The following is a 16,407-nucleotide window of genomic DNA, read 5'->3' as shown; positions in this document are numbered from 1 at the left end:
CTAGTGGTCAGGTGATGCTGAGTTGGTGCTGCATTTGTGCTCAGTGATGCTGCACTGGTGCTGAGGTGGTGCTGTGCTAATGCTGCAGTTGTGCTGCATTGGTGCTGATTTGCAGCTGAGATGGTGCAGTGCTGGTACTTTGTAAACTAAAGCTATGCACAATGAGTTTTTTTGTATTTAAATTAAACTAAAAAGCCTTCAAACACTCCAATAAAAATGCAAATAGTTTAATGGACTAGAAGGGTAGGGGAATCTATGTGAAACCAAAGTGTTTGTTCACAGCCTTCCTGAATCAAAGGGTGGATGATTCCCTTCTATTCAGAAGAGTTTGCTCCGCTTCACACCTCCCTTCCTGGCTACACACAGACCTGTTTGACTAAAGCTCACCAGGGTGTTCAGATTTTCAACAATGAACCACACATCCAAATGCAGGAATGGACCACAAGCCTGACCTTGCAGATGCTGTTTGAGAAAGATATGCTGACATCTCTGACTAAATTCACTAATACTGTAAGCATGTTAGTACAGTTTTAAGAGTGTTTGCCGTTTTGAACACTTAAAGGGTGCACTTTTATAAGACACAGCGCAAACTCTTAACATTTGCCCCCGTGTGCAAGGCTTGGCTCCATGAATGCTTACTTACCCATCAATGGATGAAGGTGAACAATGCCACCATTTTGATGAACCTTCATGTATTTCTGAGACAATTTGAAGACATCCCATCTGTTTCTTATGAAATGATTTTTAAAAAGTGCCTTAAAAATGGCCAACACCTGCTTTATAGTTCTTTGAATATTAGTCCGGGTGTTGCCAGTTTCTCAGGAATATTATTTGAGCTAAACAAGGGGCTATTTGAGAATAAATGAGTAGTTTATCCATGATGCACTATCAGGGTTTTCAAATACCATGCTCTGAGCAGGTGGGAACGTGCTGGTTGTTTTAAGCTCTTCCAGACAGCTACACAGGGCAGATGATACTCTCTCGAAAGACCACAACATCCCATTAAGTCAAACCCCTCCAGGAGTGTCTGCGTTCATCTTGTGGCTGACAAGGTTTCTGGAAACGCATCTTTGGGTGCATCGGCTGTTCACAAGGATGCTCAGTTTGGACAATAAGAGTAGAGCCAAAGAGGCAGAAGCTAAAAAACGTCATTACTCAGGGTGACAGTGATGCAAAGGAGGTCACAAAGACTAACTGGCCATCTGCATGTACAGAGCTACCCTTACTTCTGATTGCTACCCACTGGCTGCAAAAGTGCATCACAGCCAAATTCAAAGCAAACACAAGAACAGTGCACCAAGTAGTTTGACACAGCGACAGCTCACAGGGAGCTAGCTTCCTGGGATCTCCAGGTCTGCCAGTGAAGTCTCAAAGTTAATGCAAATTGAAGCCAACCCTATCCCATTAATGCTCATCTGTTTGGCGACCAGCTCCAGCAAGTAGGGCACCAACAGGCCAAGAACCCTCATCCTGCAACCACCCTAGAGGGGACATAATCGGTGAATATTGAGCTATACATTATCGAAAATAACACAGTTCACAATTTTAGTGCTAGAATGCAACATTATATGGAACCACATACATGTAATGAATTTTATACAACCATAACATGTAACAACCATAATGGAGACAGAGTTAACATTATGAACTGAAAGTGTTGCATCTGTTTTTGTTTTTTATATGTACTGTGCTCATCATTGAATAGCATCCCAATGAAAAACAAGTAATTAGATTTTATTTTTTTTAAATCGATTTCTCTTAAGCAGTACTTCCATGAGCTGCTGCTTTGAATTTAGCAAGGACCACATAGCACCACTTATGATCAGTCATTACATGGGTTATCCTCTCGTAGTCATGGTATTGCATTTAGCATTTACTGCCAGAGGCAACACAAAACCTGAATGTTAGAAACACCAGAGAAAGCGATGTTTGATGTTGTTTTGTGTTTCTCACCAAGCTACATAACAAACTATGACGTTCATTGACAGATTAGAGACAGCAGGAAGGATAAAATAAGACTTCTAAGTCTATGCCCACAAGATCGGGAATAACATGCTCTCCGAGATCAGCACTAATCCTCCTACAATTCAATGAAGGTTTCCCTCTTCAATCATTACCACAAATGTTATGACTTTTCACTCCTTACCCTCCTTAACCTCTCCCTCTGCGTCATCTCCTTAAATATCCCCCCTGGGGCTTGGCACTTGTATAGCACTCCATTAATAGCCCACTAGGTTCTCACTTTAGAAATACCAACACATACATACAAACCACATTTATAGAAGTGGACAACTGTGGGAGAGGGAGTCACTCATATGCAAGATGTGTAACCAGCGCATGTGCTGATTTTTCGAGACACTTACACTGTAATTTTATTATAATTCAAGTCTGCATCCTGAAGCCCCTGGGAATCCTGCCCAGGGGGACAGCCTGTGCCAAGCTTTCGAAAGGCTTTTTTACGGTCCATTGCATCTCATGATTGGCGGAATAATCCTCAGGGAAGCAATAGTACATTTTTCTATGCCTGTGGTACACTTTGAAAATGCTTAACTCTGAAATCTCAAGCTGTTTTTTTTCAGATAAATATTTATATTTCTCGTAGTGGTGCCATCATCATATCATTTTTCAAAAAACTACTGTTGCTCGGGCTCAAAGTCCATGGAAGTCAATTTACCGACCATACCAGGGGTATCGCAAGTGACATCACATGCCCTTTGACCCCCTCTTTTACTCATACATATGCTTACACATCATTACAATTTCACAATTACATACATTCTCAGATAAACACACTCTCACCTGCAAGAACGCACACAACATAGTTAAAACATTTTTTACTTACCTCAGCTGCCATGGTAGGCATATTCTGCTAACTGTACTCCATTTTCATTACACTAACAGTGAATAATGCTCTTTTATTCACTATTAGAGTAATAAAATATTGACCAAAAACAGAGTGGAGCCCCATCTGTCCATGAGGACGAGCTATCCCTGTGTTCCTGGCACTGATTTTGACACCTCTGAGGCCAGGGGTCGCAAAGTCCGTCCCAGGGGTCACAAAGGGCAAGCCAGGCCCCTAAATGACTTCCATGACAAAACCCCATTCCCTTCCAAGCTCTGAAGCCAGCCTCTTCAGCTTCTGCAAAAATGTGTGCGGTGATGTAGCCAGCTAGATGAAAGCACTTCTCAATCAGGCACGGTCAAGATAATGCGAACATTTTCGAAAAATATGCTGTAACAGCTCTGCCTCAGTGAGCTGGCGAGGAGAGTGCACCCACAGCAATTCAATTACTTTGGCATGCGAGGTGCAACGGACGTGTCTAATTCGAAGGGCGAAGGTCGCTCATCGAACATTTGAGATCATTCCATTTTGACGCATTTGCTTTACTTCCGGTGTGGGGCGGGCTTTTGACACGGGAGAAGGAGGCCCACGCTGCCACTTTTCAGAGGGGAGCACGGAGCTGTCTGCGTTAAGTCCTTGCAGCCAGCAGCAGTTACTTGACTCCAATTATTCATACAGACCTAACTGATTTTAATCCTTTTTCCTTGCTGCAGGTTAGGGGTGGGCGAAGAATTCCGCTCTGCCAGCGGAGTTCGCATAATTTTCCCCACTCTGAGCTCCGCATGGAGTTCCAAAAAACTCCCTGAAGCAACTCTGAGCAGAGTTTTTTCTCTCCAGCGGATAAGGAACATTAAGTTGGCGAGCAAGAGAAATCACTAACTTGGGGAGCAAGATTTCTGAATGCGGACGGTCACAGTTGGTCGCTATCGCTCGCGTTGAGAAAGCTGCTGCTGTTGTTAAGGAAGCTACTGCTTGAGTAGAAAATCTACTTGTGCGGCAGAAAGAAGTTAGTGCCCTCTAATGTTCTGTATAATGTAGTTTGCACTGATTTTAAAGCACCAGAGAAACTCCTGGCGATGAAAATCAGTGAGAACAGAGGACTTACCTAAACGCCGCTGCTCACTGAATTCTGCTTAGTGCAGCAGAGTTTTCTTGGCACTTCGTGGGGTTTCACGTAGCAAGACTCCACGAACTCCACCCAGTCCTACTGCTGGTGCCATTTGACAACCCATTAACACACTTCCTTACCCTTCTTTCTCCCTTTCACCCCCTGTTGACATACACCTACACCACCATTCACACCATCATCAACTTGTCACTACTGTGATTCAGCTACACTGTGACTGAATCAGAATACTTGAGGGCGGTGCAAAGTAGTTTGTGCTCATATGTCAGTTACTTCTCTGATGTGTCAATGACCTTTAAACACAAAATGGACCCCTTGCTACCTTATTTTATTCACCAGCTGCAAGGAGTGCGCCAAATTTCTTTCCACCTAGGGCACTATTCGAGCAAGGGCTAGGTCTGTTCTGGTATCAGGGTTGCTGAATCATTCTCCATCACCCTGTGGGATAGCAAGGGCGCTCTGGGCTCTAGAGCAATGAGAGGGCACACGTTTTTCAGTTAGGTATTGCAAACAACATTCATTTGGGGTTTAGTGCACCCCCTGCCCCAGTTCGGCCACATCTGCTGCACCAAGGGGTGCTAAGCTCCTGCACACTACCTGACTGAGGCTGAAATACACTAGCATTGCTGCATGCAGCACCATGAAGATTGAGCTGCAAGCTCTTGTTTTCTATGTACACCATTTCTGATATTGAAGGCAATCCTTAGGGCACACCTGGAACGGTCAGCATCTTAAGGCTGGAAGTCCATTTGCAGATCCTACTGGAAATTCTGGTGAACCATTACAAATAATTTTGCTCAATCTGGTTTCTACGTAGGGAGTCATTTCGATGTTGGCCTACATAAACCCTGCCAAAAAAAGATAGAAACATCTTCTAGGTAAAGAACTACAAAGGAAAGTCAACAAACAACCAGCAAACAGTTTTAAGGAGTACTGGATGAAACATGGAATGCTTTCAGTAGCAGGGCATTTATAGCCCAAACCACATATGCTATTAGATGAATCAAAAAGAAGGCATTTGTAACCAACCAGTCATCTTGAATTTTCACCAGGAATATTGTGTTTAGGTCTGGTTCAGATACAGCTTTTTCTGCCTTGTCACCCTCATGTAATAAAAAAAATACAAATACAAACATACTTATGTCCACATAAAGAGGGACATTGAGTTAGCTCTCTTCATCCATTGATCTGTTCAACTGGTATTCACATGTTGTTTCCACCAACTAAAACATACCGTGAAGGTCTTCAAACTTTGGGGTGAGACCCTCTGGGGAGATGTCGGGGTGTAAAGTTCTGGTGAACAGAAGCATTTAATTTCCCCCTGTAGGACACAGACAAACCACACGGTGGAAAGAGTGCTGTGATTTTAATGAATGAAACAAGTGGCCATTAGCCACACAGTAATGGGTCATCAGCAACCTATTTTGTCAAACATGCCCTGGCTAGAAGTTAATGTCAAAGGGGAAATGACCTTCAAATAGCAAACCACCCCCATTTCTGATAAGAATTACACTGTGGGCACACTTACGGAGACTGAACTACCAACAGAATGTTGTCACTTATGTAACGTACTACAATTTTAAAAGGGATAGCTGACCATGTCTTAAATGCTTGAATTGTTGAATATGTTAAGTGTTCCCTGTTAAACCTGACAACCTTAGAGTGGTCTTCCCCCAACATTTTCCCTGCAACCCTCCATTTTTCCAATCTCATTTTGGCTGGTTTTAGGAATCTTCGCACTTTAACACTGCTGACCAGTGCTAAAGTGCTTGTGCTCTCTCCCATATATATGGTAACATTGGCTTCTATCCAGTTGGTATATTTAATTTACCTATAAGTCCTTAGTAAAGTGCACTAAATGTGCCCCAGGCTTGTAAATTAAATGCTTTTAGTGGGCCTGCAACACAGATTGTGCCACTCACATAATTAGCCTCTTAACCATGTCTCAGGCCTGCCATTGCAAGGCCTGTGTATGCAGTTTCACTGCCATTCAAATTTGTATTTAAAACTACTTGCCAAGTCTTAAACTCCCCTTTTATTACATATACATTACCCCTAAGGTAGTCCTTAGGTAGCTCACTGGGCAGGGTGCTATGTAAGTAAAAGGCAGGACAGGTACTTCCTGGTAGTGAAAAACACCCAAAGTTGTTTTTTACTATTGTGAAGGCTGCTCTTCTCATAGGCCAGCATTGGAAACACCCTTATATACTTTTAAGTGGTAATTTTGGATCTGAAAGGAGTGGCATTGTGATGTTTGGTATGGTTGGAATGGTTGTGAGAAATCCTGCTTACTGATGAAGCTGGATTTAACATTACTATTTTAGAAATGCCATTTTTAGAAAGTTATAGGATGTAGACATTTCTCTGCACTTACTGCTCTCTGTGCCTTATAGCCTGTCTCCAATCCATGTCTGGTCTGTGCTGATTAACAGCCCCCCTTGTGCATTCCAGCCAGACAGCTGTAAACACAGGACAATCAGCTGAATCTGCATTCATCTGAATTCCTGTGGGTATTCTTGGGCAGGAACGGTGAAGGGGCTCTCACTTACACTTTAAAGGCTAGTGGACTGACTCCACACGAAGGACTGATAACCCCCACAGATCTCCTGGTAGACAGAACAGGGCTGAAAGGGGAACTGGTGCACTTCAATACAACTCTTTAAGTCTCCTCCACTTCAAAGGCACATTTGGGTAAATATACTGGGTCTGTGACCTGCTAAAATCAGACACTTCTGGACCTACAAACTGTGCTCTATCAGAAGGACTGCAGTGCTGCCCAAAGGGCCCATCTGGACTGCTTTTCTGGAAGGACTGCTATCATGCTTGTTGCCCTTCTGCTCCCTGACTCTGCTGGAAAGGCTTTACCTTCCCACCACAAGTGATCTCAAAGGACTTGTCAGCTTGCCTCCTGTTAAGAAGTCTCAGATCCATCAAAGGCTTCACCTAAGGGAGAAAATTCACAGCACCAGAAAAATCAACGCAAAGCCTAAAGAATCGACGCAGCGCCTATATTGTGGCTGATAAATAACTTTGCGCCTACAGAATCGATGCAGCAGCTGGTTCACCACAGTTCCATCACCACAGCGCATCTGGATTTACCACGAATCGTCTCTGGGTATCATATTGTCATCCACCCCACACCACAGTAAGGAACCAAGGCTGCGTGACCAGAAATCAACACCTCTCCCTTCCTGCGAGGAAGGAATCAACACATCACCTCCGCCACACTGGAAAAATCAACACTGCTTTACTTTCCAATGCCTCACGTCCTCTGTGGCCCACAGCACCTTTATTTTTTATGCATCCCAGGTACTTTATGTTAAAGAGATATGTCCATTGATTCCTATGGATTAAGACTTCCTTAAAGCTCTAAAAAAAGTGATATCTGGTCAGTGAACTGGTCTGCCACCGTGTAGCTCCACTGGCAACTGAAGCCCTTCTGTCCCTGAACTCTGACCTCTGTCAGTAGTTCGAGGCCCTCCTCCATCCCGCAGGCTTCTATCTGTGTCTCATCCCTGGTGTCTAGTGGGAGAGCTCTGCTCTTCTGTTGGGCTGCCCTCTGCCTCGTTTCTCCTTTCTCTTTGGTTATTTCTTTTGTGTGCTGTTTTTTGTGCCTTTCACTTTCTGCGCTTTTCCTCTATTGTTTCCTTATTTTCCCCTCACTCCTCTCTTTCTTGCATCTCTCTCTCTCCCCCTCTCAGATTCCCTGTCGCCCTTCGGCCCTGTACCCCTCTTCTCTCTCTCTCCCCACCGCTACTGCCCCTGCGGTCCTATCCCTCTCCACTCTCTCATTCTCTCTCACCGCTGCTGCTGCCCCTGCGGCCCACCCCCCTTTTTTGCAACATTTTCCGCTCCTGCCTCCCAGTTGTCCTCTCCTCCCTCCCCTACTTAATGGCCGCTGCTCACGGGACGAAGAGCAACCTCACTGACCTGGTCAGTGAACTGCTTTGCCACCGCGTAGCTTCACCGGCAAGTGAAGCCCTACTGTCCCTGAACTCTGACCTCTGTCAGTAGTTCAAGGCCCTCCTCCACCTGCAGGCTTTTGTCTGCGCCTCATCCCTGGTGTCTAGTGGGAGAGTTCTGCTCTTCTGCTGGGCTGCCCTCTGCCTCTTTTCTCTTTTCTCCTCAGTTTTTTCTTTTGTGTGCTGTTTTTTTTACCTTTCGCTTTCTGCGCCTTCCTCTATTGTTGCCTTATTTTCCCCTCACTCCTCTCTTTCTCGCATCTCTCTCTCTCCCCCCTCTCACATTCCCTGCCACCCCTGCGGCCCCGTTCCCATTTTCTCTCTCTCCCCAACGCTGCTAGCCCCACACCCTTTTTTTGCACAGTTTCCCGCTGCCACACCCGCCTCCCAGCTTTCCTCTCCTTCCCCGCGCTACTTAATGGCAGCCGCGATGCGGTAGGAAGAACAATCTCACTGACCTGGTCAGTGAACTGCTGTGCCACCACATAGCTCCACTGGCAAGTGAAGCCCTACTGTCCCTGAACTTTGACCTTTGTCAGTAGTTCGAGGACCTTCTACACTCACAGGCTTCTGCCTGCACCTCATCCCTGGTGTCTAGAGAGAGAGCTCTGCTCTTCTGCTGGGCTACCCTCTGCCTCTTTTCTCTTTCCTCCTCGTGTTTTTCTTTTGTGTTCTGTTTGTTTTGCCTTTCGCCTTCTGCACTTTCCTCTATCGTTTCCTTGTTTTCTCCTCACTCCTCTCTTTCTCGCATCTCTCTCTCTCTCCCCCTCTCACACTCCCTGCTGCTGCTGCCCCTGCAGCCCGTCCCCCTCCTCTTTCTCATTCTCTCTCCCCGCTGCTGCTGCCCACGCAGCCCCACCTTCCTTTTGTGCACCGTTTCCTGCTTTTGCTCCCCCCTCCCAGCTGGCCTCTCCTCCCCCCTCCCTACTTAATGGCACCCACTATGCAGTAGGAAGAGCAATCTCACTGACCCAGTCAGTGAACTGCTCTGCCACAGCGTAGCTCCACCAGCAAGTGAAGCCCTTCTATCCCTGAACTCTGACTTCTGTCAGTAGTTCGAGGCCCTCCTTCTGCCTGTGCTTCATCCCTGGTGTCTAGTGGGAGAGCTCTGCTCTTCTGCTGGGCTGCCCTCTGCCTCTTTTCTCTTTTCTCCTCGTTTTTTTTGTGTGCTGTTTTTTCTGCCTTTCGCTTTCTGCGCTTTCCTCTATCTTTCCCTCATTTTCTCCTCACTTCTCTTTTTCTCATCTCTCTCTCATTCTCTCTCCCCGCTGCCACAGCCCCTGCGGCCCCACCCCCCTTTTTCGCACCTTTTCCTGCTCCTGCTTCCGCCTCCCAGCTGTCCTCTCATCCCCCTCCCTACTTAATGGCCGCTGCCGTACGGTACGAAGAGCAACCTCACCGACCTGGTCAGCAAACTGCTCTGCCACCGCGTAGCTCCACTGGCAAGTGAAGCCCGACTATCCCTGAACTCTGACCTCTGTCAGAAGTTCGAGGCCCTCCTTCACCCGCAGGCTTCTGCCTGTGCCTCATCCCTGGTGTCTAGTAAGAGAGCTATACTCTTCTGCTGGGCTGCCCTCTTTTCTCTTTTCTCCTCGTTTTTTCTAGTGTGCCGTTTTTTCTGCCTTTCGCTTTCTGCGCTTTCCTCTATCTTTTCCTCGTTTTCTCCTCACTCCTTTGTTTCTCGCATTGCTCTCTCTCTAGCCCCTGTCACACTCCCAGCTGCTGCTGCCCCTGCAGCCCCACCCTTCCTCTCTCTCTTTCCCTCTCCCCGCCGCTGCTGCCCCTGCGGCTCCACCTACCTTTTTCGCACCATTTCCCACCTCCCAGCTGTCCTCTCCTCCCCCCCTACTTAATGGTGGCTGCTGTGCTGCCGCTCCCACTGGCACGCCAAAGGCAAGCCTGTCTGTGCCCATCCGTGACCCAACCGCAACCAGCACCAAGATCCCTGGTCCTGCCACCCGCACCTCTACACATCAGCAGCACTCGTCACACTCAATCCAAGGCGCAGCAACAACTGCAAGCAAGCATCACCAGTTAACACCCACAGTCCCTTCAGCTGTCTCGGTTGCCAACAAACTTACATCACCACCAAGACCTTGGACCCAGCACAACCCACCCGCAACAACACTCTGAAGTGCATTCTCCTCAAGGTCCGCTCCCTCCATAAACACAATGCCAAAATCTGAGACCTCCTTGACAGCACCACCCCGGACGTCACATTCCTCACTGAGACCTGGACCAACACCACGCAGGCCCAGACATTGCCATCCCCCAGGGATACAAGATCACCCAGAAAAAACACGCCAGCCGCCCTGGGGGTGAAATCACCATCGTCCACAGGTCCAACCTCCACCTGACACACACTCTGAAGACTCCAAAGAATCCACAAGCCTGATGTAACACCTCCACTTCAAGCTACATACCAGCCCAACATCCATCATCATAGGAACCCTCATCTACCACTCTCCTGGACCACGTACTCCTTTTGCCAACTCCATCACGGACTGCATCTCCGCACAAGCCATCGCAGCCACTAAGTACACCCTGCTGGGAGACCTCAATTTCCACCTCGAAAACCTACAAGACCCAAACACTGCATCCCTCCTAGGCAACATCCACAACATAGGTCTCTGACAGATTGTGACAGAGCCAACAAACTCAGCAGGACACACCCTCGGTTCCATCTTCACAACAGGAATCTCTGCCACCTTCAGTCACACCACAGAACTCCCATGGACAGACCACTGATGCATCCATTTCACCTTTAACACACCCACCGTCATCAGATCCCAACACCAACCATCACATAGAAACCAGAAAAGAATAACCAACAATCAGCTCACCGCCGCCCCTTACCATCGCCGCCCCCACCATCGCACACAATGACCCAAACAACATAGCACGCACCTTCCACAAATGGATCATCGACTGCGCCAAACCGTAGCCCCCCTCAAAAAGAACAACAGCACCCACGCAAAGAAAGTCAGCTGGTTCATCCCAAAACTCTGAGAATTTAGGTGCACTTGTTGCCGCCTTGAGAAAATCTGGAGAAACATCAAATCCACAGAAGCCCATAGCAACTTAAGAGCTGCCACCACCGCACACCACCAACTCATTAGAAACACCAGAAAAAAAGCTATACAAGACAGAATCTCCTCACACGCACACAACAGCAAGGAACTCTTCAGCATTATCAAGGAGTTCACCCAACCCAACAGTGAAACAATGGACATCCCACCCTCACAGAACCTCTGTGATAGACTCAACACCCACTCCCACCACAAAATCAAGACAATCTACGACAGTTTCAGCAAGGACAACCTTTGCGCAGAACCCCCTCCACCCAAACTCAACACCAACAATCACCACTTGGACCCCCCTCATCACCAAAGATATGCTGAGAACAATGAGGTCCATACACTCTGGGGCTCCCCAACGAAGCCATGCCCCCACCACATTTTCAACAGAGCAGTAGCCTCCATCGCTCCCAAGCTCCGCCTCACCATCAACTGCTCAATAGCTTCCGCCACCTTCCCCAACGTTTGGAAACGTGCTTAGATCAACCCCCTCCTCAAGAATCCCTCTGCAGACCCCACTGACCTCAAAAACATTAGGCCCATCTCCCTACTCCCATTTCCTGGGAAAGTCATTGAAAAAGCCGTTAACAGCCACCTCGTCACGTTCATAGAAGACCACAACATCCTCGACATCTTCCAGTCTGGATTCAGGAAAAACCATAGCACAGAAACAGCCCTCTTGGTCGCAACAGATGACACCTGCTTCCTGCTCGACAAGGGAGAGATGACGGCACTCATCCTACTAGACCTCTCGGCAGCCTTTGACACAGTCTCCCATCACACCCTGATAAGAAGACTCCACAAAGCCGGCATCAGAGACAATGCCCTTGACTGGATCCAATCCTTCCTCTCTGGCAGAACTCAACCAGTGAGACTTGCCCCCTTCCTCGCACACACCGCACCCACCACCTGCCGAGTGCACCTGGGATCCTCCCTCAGCCCCAATTGTTTAAAGTCTACATGGCTCCGCTAGCCACCCTCGTCAGAAGCTACGGAATCAACTTAATCTCCTATGCCGAGGACACCCAACTCATCCTCTAACTATGCAATGAACCCAACAAAGCCAGACACAACTTCCACGAAGGCATGGAAGCAGTCACCATCTGAATGAGAAACAGCTGCCTTCAATTCAACGCAAACAAAACATAAATACTCATCATGGGACCGCAACTCAATGCGTGGAACTACTTCTGGTGGCCACCCGCCCACCCAAACCAGCCAAGCCCGCAACCTCGGAATCATCCTGGACTCCAACCTCAGCATGAACCAACAAATCAACTCAGTCACCTCCACCTGCTTCCGCACCCTCCACCTCCTATGCAAGTCCTTCAAGTGGATCCCCTTCGAACATATAAAGACCGTCACACATGCCCTCATCACCAGCAGACTGGAGTATGGCAACATGCACTACGCTGGAATCAACAAGAAACTCACCTTCAAACTACAAAAAATCCAGAATGCTGCCGCCGCCACACTGGTCCTCGACTTACCTCAACACTGCCACATAGGGCAACACCAGCGTACACTACACTGGCTTCCCATAAGAAAAAAGAATCACCTTCAAGCTCCTCACCCACGCACACAAAGCCCTCCACAACACCAGACCAGCCTATCAGAACCAGTGACTCAACTTCCACGTACCCCGCAGGACCCTAGGCTCAGCCCAGCTCTCTCTTGCAGAAGTATCCTGAATCAGGAAAACCAGAAAAGGAGGACACTCCTTTTCCTACCTCACAGCCACCGCCTGGAACGCCCTCCCTCTCCACATCAGACAAACCACGTCCCTCCTCAGGATCACGAAGGAACTGAAGACATATCTTTTTTAAGAACCACCTCATTGGTAAACGCTGCACTTTCTCCTCCCCCCAGCGCCTTGAGACCCTAAAAGGTGAGTAGTGGCCCTTTACAAGCATTGATTGATTGATTGATATCTCGACTTGTGCATATTGGATTTTTGGCATCTTGGTCTTGATTTATTCAGATAAATAACTATTTCTCTAAACTGGTGTGGAGTACTTTTTGTGGTGTTTTCACTGTGTTACTGTATGAGTTTTGCACAAATACTTTATACACTGCCTTCTAAGTTAAGTTTGCCTGCTCTGTGCCAAGTTACCAGAGGGTGAGCATGGGATAATTTGGGTTATGTTGTGACTTACTCTGACTAGGATTGTGGTCCCTCCTTGGACAGGGTGCATACCTCTGCCAACTCAAGACCCAATTTCTAACATACCCTTTTCCAGTGAAACACCTTCAACCAGCCTGCTATTTTAGCCAACAGTGCATTGTATTTTAGGACTTGCAGATTCACATTTAACAGTGTAAGAATGGGATCAAATGTGTAAGCATGCACAGTGATTTTGGGCTGAAATTCCAGGACTTGTTAGACATATGCACAGGACATGGATTGAGCTACAAGCTTGGTATGAAAATGTGGCAAAATAAAAGGCAAGAATGATCACCAATGTTTTCAAAATTTCTTTGCTGCCCTTACATACTTGACTCCTTAGCTCACCATATATCTTCATATTCGTGTATGAGATTTATTGGAAGTAAAATGCAACATTGGAGATTACTTGCCATCATTTTCTAAAATGTCTTTCTAACTCGCAGTCTCATTTCAAATGTTCAGCTTGCTGTGCTTTACCCTGCATACATTTGTATGAGAGAAATTAAAAAACATTATTATAACTCAGTTATATATATATTTGTTGTAGAATGTGAACTTATATTCTAAGTCTGCTTGCAGTATTTGACATTTTATAGAATACATGTGAGAAAATGTATTTGTCATTCTGGAGTACCTTATTATTTTTTTTAACATGAGAGTGGGCAGCATTAATAAGTTTGAAAAGCATTGGCATCAGTAGACATCTTCAGCCATTGGCTTTGTGCACTGTGCCTTTTTTCCTGATCATAAATGCACATCCACTTAACAAGTAGTGCACTTCACTGCCAAACATGGTGGGGCAATACTTTACGTTGCCAAGGCTATTTCCTTTCCATTCTTTTTCATTGTTTTGATTTTTATTTTTTTTCAGTCATACTTGCGTGTTTAATAATGCAGTCGAATTTACTACTTGCATTGTGTAGTATGTGTATGGTTTTATTACTTACTACATAATGGAATTCATAAACCTAAATGTGGAGAGCTCTACCTCCTCCTCTCTTGTAATTAATGTATGGGGATCTCCACCATTGTGGAGGAAATCTCTGCCCAAGTAAGTGCACTATTTTGGAATGGGTGTTTAAGGGACCGGGGGAGTTGTGGGAAAATTGGGAATAAGTGGTGAAAAAGGATGGGGGTAAGGGATAATTAGGGAAGGGCCCTATAATACAAAACACACACCCACAAAATAGTAAGAAGATTTTAATTCATTATAACAGTTATGATAGTGTATTTATATGTGAGTCAGGTTTTCTACAGGGAGAAATCTTTTTTTAAATCTTTTGCTGATAAACTTTGGCTCTGATTGATGAATCTTCAGGAAGCTTTCCAAAAAAAGCTCATCTACCTTATCTCCTTCGTGGAAGGGTGTGGGGTGACCCATCAAGTAAGGGTCATGAAAAAAAGGGATCCCAAAGCACTTTTCCCCCACAGCTGAACAGAATTATCCTATGCTTAGCAGAATGCAAAATCTTTACTAAGAAAGTGTGCTTTTTGTGATTTAGTGTAACTCTGTTCAGCCATTTTAGAGAAATTAAGGTTCACATTTTATAGCTATCTGTTGCCTCAGAAGTCCGGTGGGTGTCCTGCAGGAAAAAACAGTGAAACATGCATTCTGATTTGTTGGGCCCATGGGACTCCTGCAGGATCAATCAATCAGATTGTTGGCCACAACATGTAGAAAAATGTTGCCGCCCACTATAACAGGACTTGGAAACTTGGTCCTCAAGCCCTGAAAATATGTTCAAAAAGATAGAGAAAGGAGGGGAAGGTAAGGGATACCCTTATCCCCTAGCTCTTATAGGTGGGTTGGCCAAAAATAAAAATAAATTGCACTGTCACACTCCTACGGGACCACAGGGGCTCCTAATAAAATACAACTTTGTAAAAAAGAAAATGTTGACCAACCAACAACCCACCTGCACTAAGCACGAGTGACGGCTGTGCGCAGTGATAGGTTGGGTGCTGGGCCTTGCCACAGGCCAGGCTCTGAGGCCAGCCCCCACACACCTCTGATGGTTTGGGCATCTGAGGCCAAACTCCCATCCCTGTGCATGGACTAGAGGGGTTGGCCAGAGGCATGTTGGAATAGGATTATAAATTATGTTAAAAAGAACATAGAAATGTACTGAAAGAAACAAATGTTGAAGGAAGTTATATCTGTTGAAGGTATTAACATTTGTATTTACATTAAAAAAAGCTTAGAAATGAAAAAGCATACTATTTACAAAACATAAAACCAGCGAAATTTGCCAGTTATACATACCTGGGATGAACTGCTTATGACCTCACTTAGTACATCACTGATAACATCTGAAATCTATTGCGGTGCAAGTTATACTTATGTCAGTTACCTAAGAGTGGCATTTGATTAGAGTAAAGAGAACATTGGGAACGGCAGGCGTATTGGACTTATTAATGCTTCTTATGTTCCTGTGAGTTGGACAAGCCCTGCCTAGACTGAAGCCACCACCCCGTTCCATCACATGCTTTTGATAAATGTGCAGGTGTATCAAGGTCACTTTGGTCGATATTGTACTTAGTGCTGTATCTCAGTAAAGTGCTTTGAAGTCGCTGCAAGATTTTATGTAGTGCTAGGCAAAACACATAAATGAGCGTATTATTTTCACAACACTGATTGCTCTGGAGAAATCACAGAAATGTCAGATCGGTCCTGTGATATTTCCTGTCCTATCTGCACATGTTTTAGTTGACAGATGATATTGTTTCTGACGCTTGTTTCCGTGGTCCGATTTCAGATCCCTACGTGAAAATCCATCTGATGCAGAACGGCAAGCGCCTGAAGAAGAAGAAGACCACAATTAAGAAGAACACTCTCAATCCCTACTACAACGAGTCTTTTAGTTTTGAAGTACCGTTCGAGCAAATCCAGGTATGCACACCTAAAATAAATTACCATCTTTTCTCAAAATAACCCAGACCACCTCGAAAGGTACTAATTACCACTTGCTGATATGAGCTGTTAAAACACGCAATTAAATAGCTGTGGCAGTAATCCCCTTTGGGAAAAAATGAGAAAACATCACTGAGGGGTGTTAATTCATATGAGCGAAGCAAACCACTTACCTGCTTCTAAGTTGAGTTCTAATGGGTTCTGATAAATGCAGTCTCAAACGAAAGGTGGCGATCTCCAACAGAAGACATGTTCTCAAAATTAGATTTTTGTTACAAATTAGGTACCTAATTGGTCTGTTCTTAGATGCGCCAGATTTTGA

General features: G+C 45.9%; 1 protein-coding gene across 6 annotated transcripts in view; it reads left to right on the top strand.

Annotated features, from left to right (window-relative positions):
* The window catches only part of SYT1 (synaptotagmin 1), a 3,823,670-nt gene that overhangs the window by 3,780,342 nt on the left and 26,921 nt on the right, over positions 1-16,407 (top strand). For all 6 annotated transcript variants that reach the window (XM_069228780.1, XM_069228783.1, XM_069228779.1 and 3 more), the window contains one exon: positions 15,931-16,064. In XM_069228780.1, the coding sequence (XP_069084881.1) occupies positions 15,931-16,064 (134 nt within the window). The remainder of the gene's footprint in view (positions 1-15,930; positions 16,065-16,407) is intronic.

Source organism: Pleurodeles waltl, chromosome 4_1 (assembly GCF_031143425.1).
Source record: "Pleurodeles waltl isolate 20211129_DDA chromosome 4_1, aPleWal1.hap1.20221129, whole genome shotgun sequence".
In the NCBI taxonomy this organism is placed as follows: domain Eukaryota; kingdom Metazoa; phylum Chordata; class Amphibia; order Caudata; family Salamandridae; genus Pleurodeles; species Pleurodeles waltl.
This window is presented reverse-complemented; position numbering and strand designations above follow the sequence as displayed.